At 41.5% G+C, this 14,709-nt stretch overlaps 1 protein-coding gene across 1 annotated transcript; it reads left to right on the top strand.

Annotated features, from left to right (window-relative positions):
- Nucleotides 1-1,290: 1,290 nt before the first annotated feature.
- LOC118415790 (26S proteasome non-ATPase regulatory subunit 6-like) lies at nt 1,291-14,322 on the top strand. The gene is made up of 9 exons (XM_035820613.1): nt 1,291-1,485; nt 2,548-2,753; nt 3,577-3,722; nt 4,492-4,711; nt 5,053-5,161; nt 5,603-5,771; nt 6,184-6,261; nt 13,354-13,381; nt 13,767-14,322. The coding sequence occupies exons 1-9, from the start codon at nt 1,341-1,343 to the stop codon at nt 13,833-13,835; spliced, it is 1,170 nt and encodes a 389-aa protein (XP_035676506.1). The 5' UTR covers nt 1,291-1,340; the 3' UTR covers nt 13,836-14,322.
- The last annotated feature ends 387 nt before the right edge of the window (nt 14,323-14,709 follow it).

Genomic DNA, 14,709 nt, shown 5'->3' with positions numbered 1-14,709 from the left:
GCAGGCCGAGATAACCATACCAGTACTCACGCTTGATTTGAACTTTTGCTTGTAATACTCTTGTTGTCATGGTCTTTTTTGATTTATTTTTACAGTTAAAGATATTATAGGAAGGTATTTAACAGCTATGTCCACATTTTGTTGGTTAAAGAAGCACAAAAGCGGTCAGACGGCTATACAGAAGAGACACAAGTGAAAAATCGTGCGACGCTGGAAAAATTTTGAACACCATCCGATGCGTTGCGATGGCTTGCGATGCTTACGATTTTCTTGCGATGTACTGCGCTCATCGTACGATATGCGGAATAGTCCATCGCAAGGAATCGTACGCGCTTTGTGACCGGGGCTTAACGAGGTGACATACCCTTTCGTATGGCTAATTACAAGACGGGGATGCGCCAGGTCTCCTGAGTCAATACTAATTCTACTCTAGCCTCTACCAGGCTCCGTGGATCGGTAGAATCATCATATTAGCCATGTATTATTGATTCCATTTGTCCTTATGTTTATAACTGTTTTAAGAAGCGAGAAGAAGTTGAACTTGTACATACTTGAATGTATTAGCATATGTAGAGATGATCGGATACCTTTTTTTTGTCAAAATTGTACCTTATCACTAGCGCTACGACCTGTACTTAGCTTGTTTGAGCACAAATGTACAATAAAGGTCATTCATTCATTATCCTCACCACCGTGGTGAGGAAACGTACTCTTCTGGCCGGCTAACTCCCCTAGCGTACTATAGATTCTATTTGTCCAATTTCTACAATAAGACCACCGATCCACGAAGCCTGGTTATACCCCCTTTCCACTAGGACGGCGCTCTCGCCGCGCTCTCTCTGCGACCTACAATTTGACACATCGTTCAACGAATTGTATGGAAAATAAACGAATCTTGTTACACTTTGTGTGTTTTGTTGTCTTCTCAATCACACTTTTACATTTCGTATGATATACCCAGTGTGAAAGCGAAGGTTTCACATATGTTATTTAGGTCGCAGTGAGAGCGCAGCACGATCGCCGTCCTAGTGGAAAGGGGGCCTAACGGTTAGAGTCTAATTCTACTCTGAAAATTAAAACCATTACATTGAACATAGATAGGTAAAGTACACGCACTGCAAATAACTTGACTGTGGCGAGACGCTTTCAGAAGAGAAGTTAGGTCCTGATTTGCATATTAGTATTTACTAGCCATGCCAGCATAGCGGCACGTTTAATAGAGGAAATTATAGTGTAATAGCGCCCTCTGTTGAGGAGACTCATATTGCAATGCAATATCCGCGAACTTGCGTGTATTCTCGCGAGAGTTTGTGCGAGAGTTTGAGTACACAGCAAAAATCATGCCTGTCGAAAATTTAGAAGAAGAGGGTTTGCCTAAAAACCCCAACCTTGATCTTTCTCAGTGGAAATTTTACCTTTCCCTGGAAGAACACAAGAATGACAAAGCTGTTAAGAAGCAGCTTGTGGACGCCATCATCGAAAACAGTAAGTCAGTGGGCTAAAGAACGTCGGACTACTGGTGTGGGGAGGGGGGCATCTTCTGTTTTGTTTAGTCATGTACGAAAATACGATGGATAGATTGCAGTTTATGTCTCTTTATCACAAGGTACCCCTGCGTTTGCCAGTTTGCTTGCCGTATAAGTGCTTAAGATTAACTGCGGACAGAAATAATGTTGTTAATTTGTGTACCAAGGCATTTTGACTTGTCACATGTTTGTAACAGAAAAACATAAATTAAAAGTCAAACACAATTGTTCGAGAGGGAAGACTGAGCATGTTATTTGGTATGGAAAGCATTCATTGCTTCCTATTCATCCATTATTTCTTCTTCTTCTTCTCTTGAAGTTAAAGGAATGACTCAGGAAGCCACCAAGGTCTTCCTCCCTCTAGCATGTCCAAAAATGGCTTTAGTACTCAGAACTCCCATCTTTAGTTGGGTTACAATTAATTTGCTCATTCCACGTAGATAGACCCTTGCTCCATCACGCCTCGGGTGACCCCCTTCTTGAGTAGTCTCTCCATAGACCATGTAATTCTTGGCTTTGATGAAACAACCAGAGGGGCGAGTAGAACAGAAAGAAACAATATCCCGACTTCCGACTTACCCATGTCGAACCCAGGCAGCCGGATCACAACTCCTACGTGCAAACCACAAGTGCAAAAGCTCAGAGCTGTTGGTGTGGTCAGTTTGGCAGCGCTTGAACTTCACTGTTACACTACTCCCCCTTTTCTTTTCAAGATTTGTCCTTAAATCTCCGAGTTCGATATCCTGTGTGGCACACCTCTACTCTAGCCTCTTACTCACAGGGTCGGCATTGGAACCAGTGAAACAACCAAGCAAGCAAGCAAGTAGAACAGAAAGAAACAACATCCCGACTCCCGGGATTTGAACCCGCGTCAAACCCGGGCAGCAGGATCACAAATCCAACGTGCAAACCACAAGCTCAGATCTTTTGGCGTGGTCAGTTTGGCAGGCAGCGCTTGAACTCCACAGTCCACTGTTACATTGACCTTGTAATGTAAGAAAATATTTTCCTCCTCCTCCAGACATGGCACCGTTCTACCAGGAGACGTGTGAGGAGCTGGGCTGGACGGTGGACACCGCCCTGCACAGCAGGATGAAGCAGGCCAACGAACAGGAGCTGAAGAGACTGGACGACGTGCTGGCGGATGCCGAGGCCAACCTGGGGGAGTCGGAGATCAAGGACGCCCTGTTGGCCAAGGCCGAGTACCTGTGTAAGATTGGGGACAAGGTGAGACTTATGACTGTGGCCAGGTTCTGGCCAGGACTCTCGCCAGTGCACATGGCAGAAAAATTTTAAATGATTCCATCAGGCTTTTAGCTAGCATTTTATTATAGGGAGTCCAAATTTATTGGTGAGTCGTGATAAGTTACTACTATTGTAGGGGGGCCCGGAGGCATCCACCTTCCATGGTGCAGAGGATTTGATAAGTTTAAGTTAAAATGGTGCATTCTAAGGTGTCCTGAGGGGCAAAAATACTGTAAGACGCAGTCTTCTTGTTATTTTTAGAAAAGCATGTCCAGATGAGCCCATGACCCATGCCTGCTAAAAAAAATGAGTAAAAGCCTGCATTCCATAGCCTGGATGCCTGCCTGGAAAAGATATTAGAATATCAAAATCTGAATAAATGTTGAACAATCATGGACATTTGTACACAATGGCAGAAAACATACTTCATTTTAGGATTTTGGTGTCTAAGGAATTTGGGATGCTGGAAAAAAAAAGAGCTGTCTAGAGCCCTGGTTGTGGCTCTATAGACAATTACTGTTGTTATCTTTAATAAATTACTTTATTATTTTGTAATTTTATAGGAAATTATACCAAAAGTCACTGCTGTATGAGACTGATCTTGTTTATAATTCAGGGTCTTGCGTTGCTGGGTCCTAGATGTGTTTGTACATCTGAATAGGTTGGTATGATGAAGACTTCATCAGTAACAGCAAACCTTGTAGCTGCAGTACCTCTAACAAATGCAAGGGGGCATTTTTGACCACAACTAATCTCATAAAGAGCCCATCAGTTTTGTCTTAACATGCACACTTTCCTCGAGCAGGAGAACTGCCTGACAGTATTCCGTAAGACGTTTGAGAAGACGGTCGGCATGGGGAATCGGCTGGACGTCATCTTCTACCAGATCCGCATCGGTCTGTTCTACATGGACCACGACCTCATCACTAGGAATATAGACAAGGCCAAAAGGTCAGCACTCTCCTCTTTTTGGGATTCTGTACACAAAATCTATGTTTTGTGTGTGTGTGTGTGTTATCTCCATGAAAATGGAGAAATGGAGATATTGTTTTTTTTGTGTGTGTCTGTGTGTGTGTGTCTGTGCGTGTGTGTGTGTGTCTGTGTGTGTCTGTGTTTCCGGATTTGGTCAGCATAATGTCAGCATGATGTCAACAGAAGAAGTCAAGAACCTCTTGATGAATTACATTGATATTTGGTTTGTGGCCAGGTGTTGGGAATACAAAGGTTTTGGGTCTCATGTTCTACTGGTATAACATCTGAATGCAGAAGGGTTATCAAGTGAAGTTATTCAGACATAGCAACCATAACATGAACTTCATGTATTTACGTAAAACCTTTGATAGTTTAAGAGGGATGTACGTTTGAGGGAGGTTTCTCCTTTGTTTTTACAGTGACCTCTTTTAGTCTTCAATGTGAACTCGTATCACTGTGAATATGTTCCTAATAGCATTGCTACTGCTGCAGAAATCTTTACCATAGGCTTTTGAATGCCGCCGAAAACTTATTTCCACTTGTAAATCCCAGCAAACAGAAAAGGAATTTACAGTATCTTATTTTATCCAGTCTATAATAGAGTAGATTCATCCCTCAAGCTACTGGAGCCACATAGTTCAAGTTTTGGACTTTTATTCAGCCTGTCGGCCAAACAAGTTTTGCTATGTACAGCTTCTTCAGTGGCTAGAGCTTAATTAGATTTATCAAATAAAATTATTTTCTCCAGTCTGATTGAGCAGGGTGGAGACTGGGACCGGAGAAACCGGCTGAAGGTGTACCAGGGCCTGTACTGCATGTCCATCCGAGACTTCAAGAAGGCAGCCGGACTGTTCCTGGATACGGTGTCCACCTTCACATCCTACGAGCTGATGGGGTACAAGGAGTTTGTCACCTACACAGTCATGATCAGTATGATCGCACTGGACAGGCCTCAGCTGAGAGAAAAGGTGAGAAATGGTTCTGGAAGTAATATTAAGTGGTGTTGTAGTTGTACAAGGTACAAGGAGTTTGTCACCTACACAGTCATGATCAGCATGATCGCACTGGACAGGCCTCAGCTGAGAGAGAAGGTGAGAAATGATGTCAATAGGTTCTATTGCAGTAGCTCAGAATAGAATGAAATACATCATGACTAACAGTTAGTAACAGTGTAAATCATAAACAAATAATGCTTAACAAATAATGCTTACAGTGTATGCATACATACAACTTGCAAGTCTGATAGCAGCCTACTGTATATGAAATTTAAATTATGCATTATGTTCAATGACGTCTTCTTGTTTTTTAGGTGATCAAAGGTGCGGAGATCTTAGAGGTGCTCCACGGTCTGCCACAGCTGAGAGAATACCTCTTCTCTCTGTACGACTGTCACTACGCCAGCTTCTTCAAGGCTTTAGGTAAGATACTTATACATCTTAGATGTTTGAACCTCTGTTTATTCATGAGAGCTCAAACTGGCATTTCATTGAGGTCATGAGGGAAGAGGTAAGGGTCAGACAAAATATGAGAGTTACAGTTTGCATCATTTCTAAGTCCTAATAAGTCTATACACATACATTTTACACATACATGGTACAAAATACATAATAGTGAGAATTGCTGCATGATTCAGTGCTTAGTGATAACAAATTCCACTCTACAATAGTTCTGGTGAAAAATTAATTTTTGGACACCTTTGAAATCCTAGGTTGCAAACTTTGGTACTTTGAAGGCATGACTTTTCCTTGTTCTTTTTTGGGCTGGTATTATAGACTTATCAGTGGGTATATCCACCAGTTTATTTGTCAGTTCTGTGAATTGTATGAGAGTCAGCTTTTTTCGCCCCCCTCCCTCCTCAGGCTGGGTGGAAGAGAAGATCAAGATTGACCGTTGGATGCACCTGCACTACCGGTACTACGTGCGCGAGATGCGAATCCTGGCGTACTCCCAGCTGCTGGAGTCCTACCGCAGCCTAACCCTACAGTACATGGCGACGGCGTTCGGCGTGACTGTGGACTTTGTAGACCAGTAAGTACGATCTGTGCTCTCAGTAATTTAAACCCTAAGTGTTCTGTTGTTCTCACTTTTACATACATGCATCACCGACCAGAGGTTAGGACCAGGCTAGTACATGTTTCACTCCATGGGTGCTGAAAAGATTAAAAGATTTTTAAGAAGTTTTAAAGGCTAATAATTAGTTTGTTTTTAAGGCTAATGATTAATTACACTAATGTTTGTACCTTTCCTTTCTATTTTTTTTCCATGCCATGATGTTATTTTTCTTTAGATTTCACCAATCTATATACAACAGTTGACAATCAGCTATGGTAATATCTTAGCTGCCATCATCTTTGGTTGTGCAAGAAAATCTTTACTTGTGCTGGAAAGCTTATCAGAAATCGTGTATTTGATTACGTTAAACCTCTTTTGTTTGTTCCAGGGAGCTGTCCCGATTCATAGCAGCTGGTCGCCTGCACTGCAAGATAGACAAAGTAGGGGGCATCGTTGAGACAAACAGGTACACATGTCCTCTTCTTTCAGGCACCCCATTTTCACTTCTCTTTGTATCACAACCACAGTGTAGTTTCTTGTTAGTTAATACTGCATGTCTATCATTGCTGACAAAAACAAATGTTTCCCTGCATATAGTCCATAGAAAGGAGTATTCTCAAAGCTTCTTGTGTTTAAAAAAAACATTTTATTGATAAATCAAAAGAAATAAGTTACAGACACTGAACCATCCATCTACAAAACAAATAATGGAATACAAAGAATGATACATGTACCTCAAATAATAAAAGAAATAGAACAAAGTCTTCTTCGTTATACAGCCTTCTTTAATTCCTCCGTAAATGCATTGGCGACCATCCGTCGCTTTCATCAGCACAAAATGAAACAAATGCTATTAGTATCGAATTCAAGAAGGTTGTGTAACGAAGAAGACTTTGTTCAATTGATCTACCAACCTGATGAAACTATATACGGAATTAAAGAAATAGTAATAATTCAGTCAAGAACATAATGTACCCCATGTGCCATGGTGCTCCTTGTTAGCAATGTAACATCACTAGTTCGTGTGTTCGTGTGTTTACTCTCCAAGTTTATGCAGTGGCCTCTCCACTGTAAACCCAGGAAACCGTGGGTATGTGTCTCCAGTGTATCACTACTGCACTGCAGAACTGTCTCAACCCCCAACTTGGCAAACAGGCAAACAGGAAAACCTTCTTCCCCTTCTACTGCAAAAAGAAGTCCCAAAAAAGACATTTACAATACTTCAACAAAGGTTAAGTAGAATCTATTGTGGATTGGAAAAGTAAGAACATCTATGGGTCATTTGGGAAACTACTAGCTAAGATCAAAGTATAGTAGTCCAGTAGTGTGTTCAAGAAAACAGCCCCAACGCGTCTGTTACCCAGGCAATAAGTAACAGTGAACAGAGTTAGCAAACAGACACTGATTTTTTTTCAAAAGTTTTTATTTCCTACCACTACCAGTGATAGTTCGATATTGTGTTAAAGAGATTCAAGAGATGAAGTACTAGTAGTAGGAACCAGTCCTATCCATGTGTGTTCAAGAAAACAGCCCCAACATGTCTGTTACCCAGGCAATAAGTAACAGTGATCAAGTTAGCAAACAGACACTGAATTTTTCCAAAGATTTTGATTGCCTATATATCATATTGTGTTAAAGAGATTCACACTGAAGTAGTCTAGTTACCAGTCCTATCCATGTGTGTACAAGAAAACAGCCCCAACATGTCTGTTACCCAGGCAATAAGTAACAGTGAACAGAGTTAGCAAACAAACACTGATTTTTCCAAAAGTTTTGATTTCCTACCAGTGATATTGTGTTAAAAAGATTCACACTGAAGTAGTCTAGTTACCAGTCCTATCCATGTGTGTTCAGGGATAACTGGCCCAACATGTCTGTCACCCAGGCTAACACTAGCAACAGTAACAGTCAACAGTGTAAGCAAAGAAACATTTTTGAAAAGTTTAGATTTCCTTCTGGTGATGTTGTGTGAAGGAGACTCAGCGCCTTGCAAATGGAAACCGAATGGATGGTTTATTTATAACCTGGAGACCATATTATTACTGGGCTAATTATAAGAGGCGTCTGTCGACGTGTAGCTTAAATGTGTTGTTACTTCAGGTGTGATAATGTGGATGGGATTAGGGTTAAAAGCAGGTGTTGACATTACACAATAAAGGTAATTTTGGAAAACTTCGCGAGAGCACTTATAGAGAAATGCCTTGACATGGCACAGAATACCACCACACACATTTGCATACCCTGTTCTTACACAGCATGCAACCAGCCGTGGAAAAATGGCAGGTTGAACGCTGTTATCCTTGTCAGATCTTCACTCAAAACACTGCATATCTTTGTACATTGTATCATATTGTTCGCGCTGTGGCTACCAAAAGGTATTGCACATGTTGTTTTGTATAACATCCCTACGCCCCCTTTACCTTGGATGGCAACAGTAATTGTAACGTGATATACATTTGTAAAAGTATGACTCAAAAGACAACAAAACAGACAAAATGTACAAATTTGTTCTTTATCGATGAATGTCTATGAAATTTGTCAAAGCTTGGTCACCCAACGTTTGCTCAGCAGTCGCAGCCTCTGGTGGAAGGGATATATTATTAAGGATGAAATTTGACAACAAACATGCAGTAAGTATTACACATGTATAAACCAAAAAAAAGGAGCTGAAACCTTCAACATGTGCAGTCCATGTGCTTCATTAAATGCCCATAGTCTATAGAGAACCAGCTGCTGAACATGTGCCCATTGTCCCACCAATGGCTGGGTTAGTATTGTATCACCCGGAACACTCCTCTTACCACATTTGCTTCAGACCATTAACCCCTTCTGTGATATTCCCCTTTAAACTTTTACGGCGGTTTAATCGTGCTTGCATTCATTATCATTTGGAGTGTCTGTCTCAGGTGTTTAGAGTCTCTAACATTGTGTTCTAATTGTGGCAAAATGAAAGTGAAACTTCCACGTAGTCTGACCAGACTATTCACTGTGGTGGTTTACCTGTATGTCACAAAGTCTTGGGGAGTCTGTGTTCTAGCTTTACACTCAGGAGTTTTGACTGGTTTACGCTTTGGTGTTGTTACAATATCTGCTGTGTAAAGCAGCAGCTGTCCAATGTCAGAAAAGCAATTACTATTGTACTTCCAAATAGTATAATCATTTGACAGTCATACCTTTTCAGCTAACACCATTATTTCATTTGTCCAAAGTGTCTTAGGGATAGGTACCCCCGTGGTTTTTGAAGTATCTGAGTTTATCTTTATTGTGAATTAATGAATGGGCTGAATTAAAGAAGAAACATTGTATACAATATTACGTTAGCAGCTACATTACCTACATAGTATAAATATGCTTGGGAAATCAGCATAACATTGCATGTTAGAAATGACTTTAAGTAAGAAGTGGAATATGAAAAGGTTGGAAAATGTAGAAGACAGGATATAGCACTGACTGCTAGCTTTGTGAAATGGTATATTTCAAATCACCCTCTCTTTTATCAAGCTTTGGTACATGAAACATTACAGGGTAGTAAAAGTTAAACACCATCATGAAAGAATGTTTGGACAGTTTGTTATCCTCATTGATGGTAATGCATTCTCTCATGGTCTTTATGGTAGGCCCTCAGGCATACAGTCATATCATAAGTATGTTATAACTTAAGGTGTTACTCCTTTGCAAAGTGGCTCCCTCAAGAGAACTGCCACTTAGTCCATTGCCCACCTGTAGCAGGTAAGAGATGGGTAACGGTAAGGTATCATTAGACATGGTTTTGAACAATGGCAGAGATAAGGAAATTGCTACCTTGTCTAAAGGAATTGTAGCAAGATTCGAGAAGCTTTGATTTGTGTACATTTGATGGAGGGGCGACAACAGATGGCTTAGCCGCTGTTTTCTGAGTGTTAGTAGCAAATTATAGTCAAACATGTACGAGTGGCTACATGTGGACCACCTGGCCAATGTGACCTTAGATGTTAAGAATCCCATCTATAGAAACCATCCACCCACATAGACCAGACTTTATCAATGCCTTCAGTGGTCTTCTGGGGCAAGTTTCACTGTACCTGAAACCAACAGACTTTCGTCTGATAGACTTTTGTCTGATAGATCTGTTACCCTGTGGAATCTGGACCTTCCACCTCACAGAGAGCAGTGATTCTTTGGTACATTCTGAATGGTAGTGATGATCCTCTTAGTGTACCTGGAGTCATGCTGCCTATGTTGAACTGTTGTTGTGTGGGATGTACTGCATGCCAGCTAAGGGACCATGGAAAATTATGAGGATTCAAGAAGAAGAAGAGATTAACTCTTTATACTTTTAAAATCTTACAATACCGGTAGGTGTAGTGCACACTTGATTCAGCCTTGTAATCATGCATGGTTCAACCAAAATTATTGGCAAGAAAAAGACCATGAGCAAAGTTGCACCAATGTGGTCCAAGAATGATGCTGCCAATAATAAGGAATAAGCAGTACACTCACACACTGTGTTTGGTATTGGGGTAAGTACCATAACAGTTACACACAAACAGTTCCCCCAACAAGACAGGGATCACGTAATTCCAAGATTGGTCACGATCTCCAACGTCTTAACAGCTCAAGACTAAGCAGGACCATGTAGCCAGGGGGGCCTCTGAGATTGCAGTTAGGCCACCCAGATGTCATAATTGAGCCACGTATGACTATGAGCGAAGACTCTGTCAGTTCTACCATGAGTCACTAGATAAGTCTGGCAGGGCGTGAGCTAACCTTTGTCAATAGGTTCATGTACAAATGTTATCACAACTTCAGCTTCTAGTTATAAGCAGCTTCATCGTTGTCTGGCAAATCGCAAGTATAATGACCACTTTAACATCACATGAGGAAAAAAATTCAACCTGTCCCCGTCCAGAAAATCTGACATGACATGTAACTGATGAAAATGTATTTATTTATGGCAGCTTGAACAAGAAAAATCAACAACATGGGAATAATTTTAAACTGGAGAGAGCCTTGCCCAGTGGTAACTGATTTTATGCTGTTGTAGCTTGGTATAAGAATAAGGGACTTTTTCAAATGGTTTGTTCTTGGTTTGTCTAATGTAATCTCAAGGTTCTTTCTTTTTTTTTTTTGCTGGTATTAGATACTTATCCGTTGGTACGTCCACCAGTCTGTATCTGTATCTAATAGCTGGTATAACCGCCGTTCGGCGTAACACACCAGCTTCGCACGCACGCGGCGCAGCAGCAGCTGGTTATATTACACCGAACGACTCGTTACCCCTAACTTTTGCACATCTATCTGCAAGCGTTCTTTAAAACTACCGAGAGAAGATGCCCCTACTGTACTTGGTGATAACAAGTTCCACTCTACGATAGTTCTGGGAAAGTACGAATTTTTGAACACATCAATCCTAGGTTGGTAACTCTGGTATTTGAAGGCATGACTGTTTTTTGTTCTTTCTTTTCTTCACTCCTAAGTAAGGTTGACTTAGGAGTGAAGCAGGTCCTATACTCGTGGTGTTTGTTAACAGAATACTTAGTACATGGTTTACTACTGAGACATACAGGTTTATTTCTGAAGGCACTTTATGAAGGTTGTCATTTTGTATCAATTAATCCTTCCATGTTTGATAGGTTTCTTTTCACTTCATTTCATTTAATTCTTGCTTTGATTTTCCCTCGTTTAGGAGACCATATTTGAGTATAATACAAATCAGTAGTGTTGATTAAAAACGCTATAAACAGATGTTGAAGGTAGACTGTCACTTTGAAGGGTCCTCCTTGGGAACGTGCGTACGTTCTCTCATTAACACGGCAGCTTCCCTGGGAGCTTTCTTTCATACCTTGTCAATAATACGACTTGAGTTAGGTGGAAGGTAGGACAGTGCCCTTGGTAGTCTGAAGATTACAGTTATGTAAATCCTACGGAAAACATGTACAAATTGAGTGGAGAGAAACTGCTGACTGCCTTGGTTGGTGCAAGTCTAGTTGTCTTCATCTGCAAAGGACTGAGAGGTGTGAAAAACTCCTCAATTATCATGCTATTTGATCTTCCATAGCTTCTATTGTTCATTGGCAAAGTTAATTACATAATCAGACTGAAATTATATAACACACAAAAATAAACAAAGAAGAAAAGATTTGGATTGTGTTGAAAATCTTTGCCTAGGGCAAGGAAAAATGTTGTCCTGAAAAAATTAGGGTCCATAGACATAGTTGGTAATTCTCCTATCCTTTACCTTTTTTTAGATTTCTGCCAAAATGATCCAACAAAGGCATATACACAATGTTAAACTGAAATGTTCAACTCAAATAAGATTTGTCCTTTGAGACTCTTTGCTCCACAATATTGCTGAGACCTGATCTAAGACGGTGAGCATCATTTGAAGTGTGAAAAACAGGACAATCTTAATAAAGTTTGTCTGCTAGATATCTCCTAGCGTCCAACCGAGCAGCTCTGTGATAGCATTTTCACGGTCAGACTCAAAGTGTCCTCTTCCTTTCTGACAAAAATGCAGAGCCGTAAAGAGACGAGGGATTGCTCAAAGTGTTTCTACACCTCCAGGCCAGATCGTGTTTGTGCTTCTCGAAAAGACGTTTTTAGATTCTCTGCGAGTGAGGAGGGCAATAAAACCCCGCTCCTATCCCTGCAATCAACAACAGGTATCACCGCCCTCCCATCATGGTCCATTTACTAAATAATCACCCAGCACGGCGGGCTGAGTGCGTCGCCCATCATGTAATAATCTCCCCCTTTATGTGAGCCGTGAAAATCACCATGTTGTTGCGCGGGGAGGGAAGCGTGGCCTGTTAGTGTGATTGATGTTTCGGTGGGGTCTGCTCTGTGATCATAATGATAAAGGCACAAGGTGCAGCATTGATATACATGAAGGGGCAGGTGCAGGCTGTGGGCCCGCTCCAATGTCTACTGGTGGCTCATCACCAATGGACGGTTTAGGATGCGCGGGGGCCTCGCCATGAGAGGTCAGCGATGGTTATCAGGCCTGGATCTGCCGTAATTGTCCAGCACTTATGCGTGCAAAAGTCCCCAAGGCGGCTGGGAACAGTCTGTTCCACCTGTGTTGCCCACAATGATACAGCCAATTAGTCCCTTGTAAACACGTTCTTATCTTGGGCAGAAACAATTTCCCCTGCAATCTTCTTGTTATTCTAATTCTACTCCCGCTTGTTTCACGGCTGGAGGCTGGAAGTTTTTAAGAACTTGTGAGACAACTTCCGTGGAACCCCGTCAACTTTCCATTCCAAGACACGACTCAGCGGGAGACTTAACACCTTAGGAGCCTCACACATGTCTCTTTAGGAGCCCACCTGCTTAGAAATTGTGATAATTGTGATCTTCTCAGCGACTGAAGGACAAATGACAACAAGCACATATTTTATTGCCCCTTAAATCACACTTTATCAGGAGACACTTTTAACGTCAACTTGCGGGCTGGTCGGATTGTTTCCCACTTAAGTTTTAGTGCCCTAATGGGAACATAAGTTTTTCTTGATGATAGGTGCTGCTTGGCGTTCGTTCAACTTTGACTGATGAGTGATTTTTCTTGTCTTTGTTTCAGGCCTGACAGCAAGAATTGGCAGTACCAGGTAGGTCTCATATATCATACATACTTGCCAGCTGACTCACTGGTGACACAAGTCTTCTCCGTTTATTTGTCTCCTGTGCCTTTCTTCTTAATGTATTAACTGCGTGAGGGTTTAAGTTCTGCACATCCCCCTTTTTTCTGTCAGAAGTCCGAATTAATTACGAAACAGTAGATACATACAGAAGGGGCACAGCAGAAAAATGTCAGCGAACAATGCGTGGCATTTGTGCAGACAAAAGCATCGGCGGGACGAACCCTCCCCGGCATGCCCCCAGAGGCTGTCAACCTGCCGTGATGTTGACTTATTTATGGCGGGGACGGCCTTTGTCAGCCCATTTATCAGTCAGGTCCTCGCTGAGTCTCTTGTCTTTTCTTTCTGGCTACAGGAGACCATCAAGAAGGGAGATCTGCTGCTGAACAGAGTCCAGAAGCTGAGTCGAGTCATCAACATCTAAGGAGCGGCGGCTACAGGGGTCAGCCAGGGGACATGACACCTCCATAACCCCACTTACCCTCCGCTGATATGCATCTCTCTAGTTGGCTGAGTTTTGCTGGAAGGGCCATGTATTTTACCTACATGTTTTCCCACACCCCACCCATGTCATGTTAATCTGCCTTGCCCCCAGGATGGGAACTGTTTTCTTCTTGCCAATTACCTGCAAGGTGGCAAACTGTTTCCTTCTGTCATTCACTAGCCTAGTATCCAGACATGTAATAGCTGACGATTCTATAGTCCTTTCTCTTGTAAGGACAAAGTCTGCAGCTGTGAAATGTCTGGATACCAGGCTAGTCATTAACTCCTATCATTCTCAACCAGATGTTCCATATTGTCCCTAGTATCCCCAGATCTCGTAACAATTAGAGTGTTTTCTTACTTGATGAGAAATGTAATGGTAAAAAATAAGCGAACAACATGGTTAGAAAATAAATATCAAGTTTTGTTGAATTGTTGAAGTCTCTTTTTTTATATGGGTAAGGATAAGAAATAAAACAGGGTGGCCTGACTTGCTAGTCAGGCCACCCTGTCAACAGTATGCAGTTTTAATATGTCTAAATCCACTTTTATCACCAGAGCTGTGAACAAAGATGTTGAAGGGTTTTTCCAGCTAAAAGAGGTATAAGAATAACTTATTTTGAATGAAAAGGCAAACCGAAAACATTTATAAATCGGTTGACCTTTCTGCATGAAAAGACACCTTTTTCCATACATGTTCCTAAAATTTGACCTGTCAAAACGATCAGATTCTGTGACTATACACAACACACCTGTTGGAGAGCATTATGGGATACAGACTACCAACAACCTACACATCTCCCATTATTCCTAGT

The sequence above is a fragment of the Branchiostoma floridae genome, chromosome 5, assembly GCF_000003815.2.
Source record: "Branchiostoma floridae strain S238N-H82 chromosome 5, Bfl_VNyyK, whole genome shotgun sequence".
Classification (NCBI taxonomy): domain Eukaryota; kingdom Metazoa; phylum Chordata; class Leptocardii; order Amphioxiformes; family Branchiostomatidae; genus Branchiostoma; species Branchiostoma floridae.
Note: the sequence above shows the minus strand (reverse complement) of the source record. Positions and strands in the feature narration are given on the sequence as shown.

What these genes read in the sequence shown, in the direction of transcription:
- LOC118415790 (XM_035820613.1), top strand. Translation starts at nt 1,341, where the DNA reads ATGCCTGTCGAAAATTTAGAAGAAGAGGGTTTGCCTAAAAACCCCAAC. An exon ending in GGCCTCAGCTGAGAGAAAAG is followed by an intron (nt 4,712 to 5,052) that starts GTGAGAAATGGT and finishes CTTGTTTTTTAG; the next exon opens with GTGATCAAAGGTGCGGAGAT. An exon ending in ACTGTGGACTTTGTAGACCA is followed by an intron (nt 5,772 to 6,183) that starts GTAAGTACGATC and finishes TGTTTGTTCCAG; the next exon opens with GGAGCTGTCCCGATTCATAG.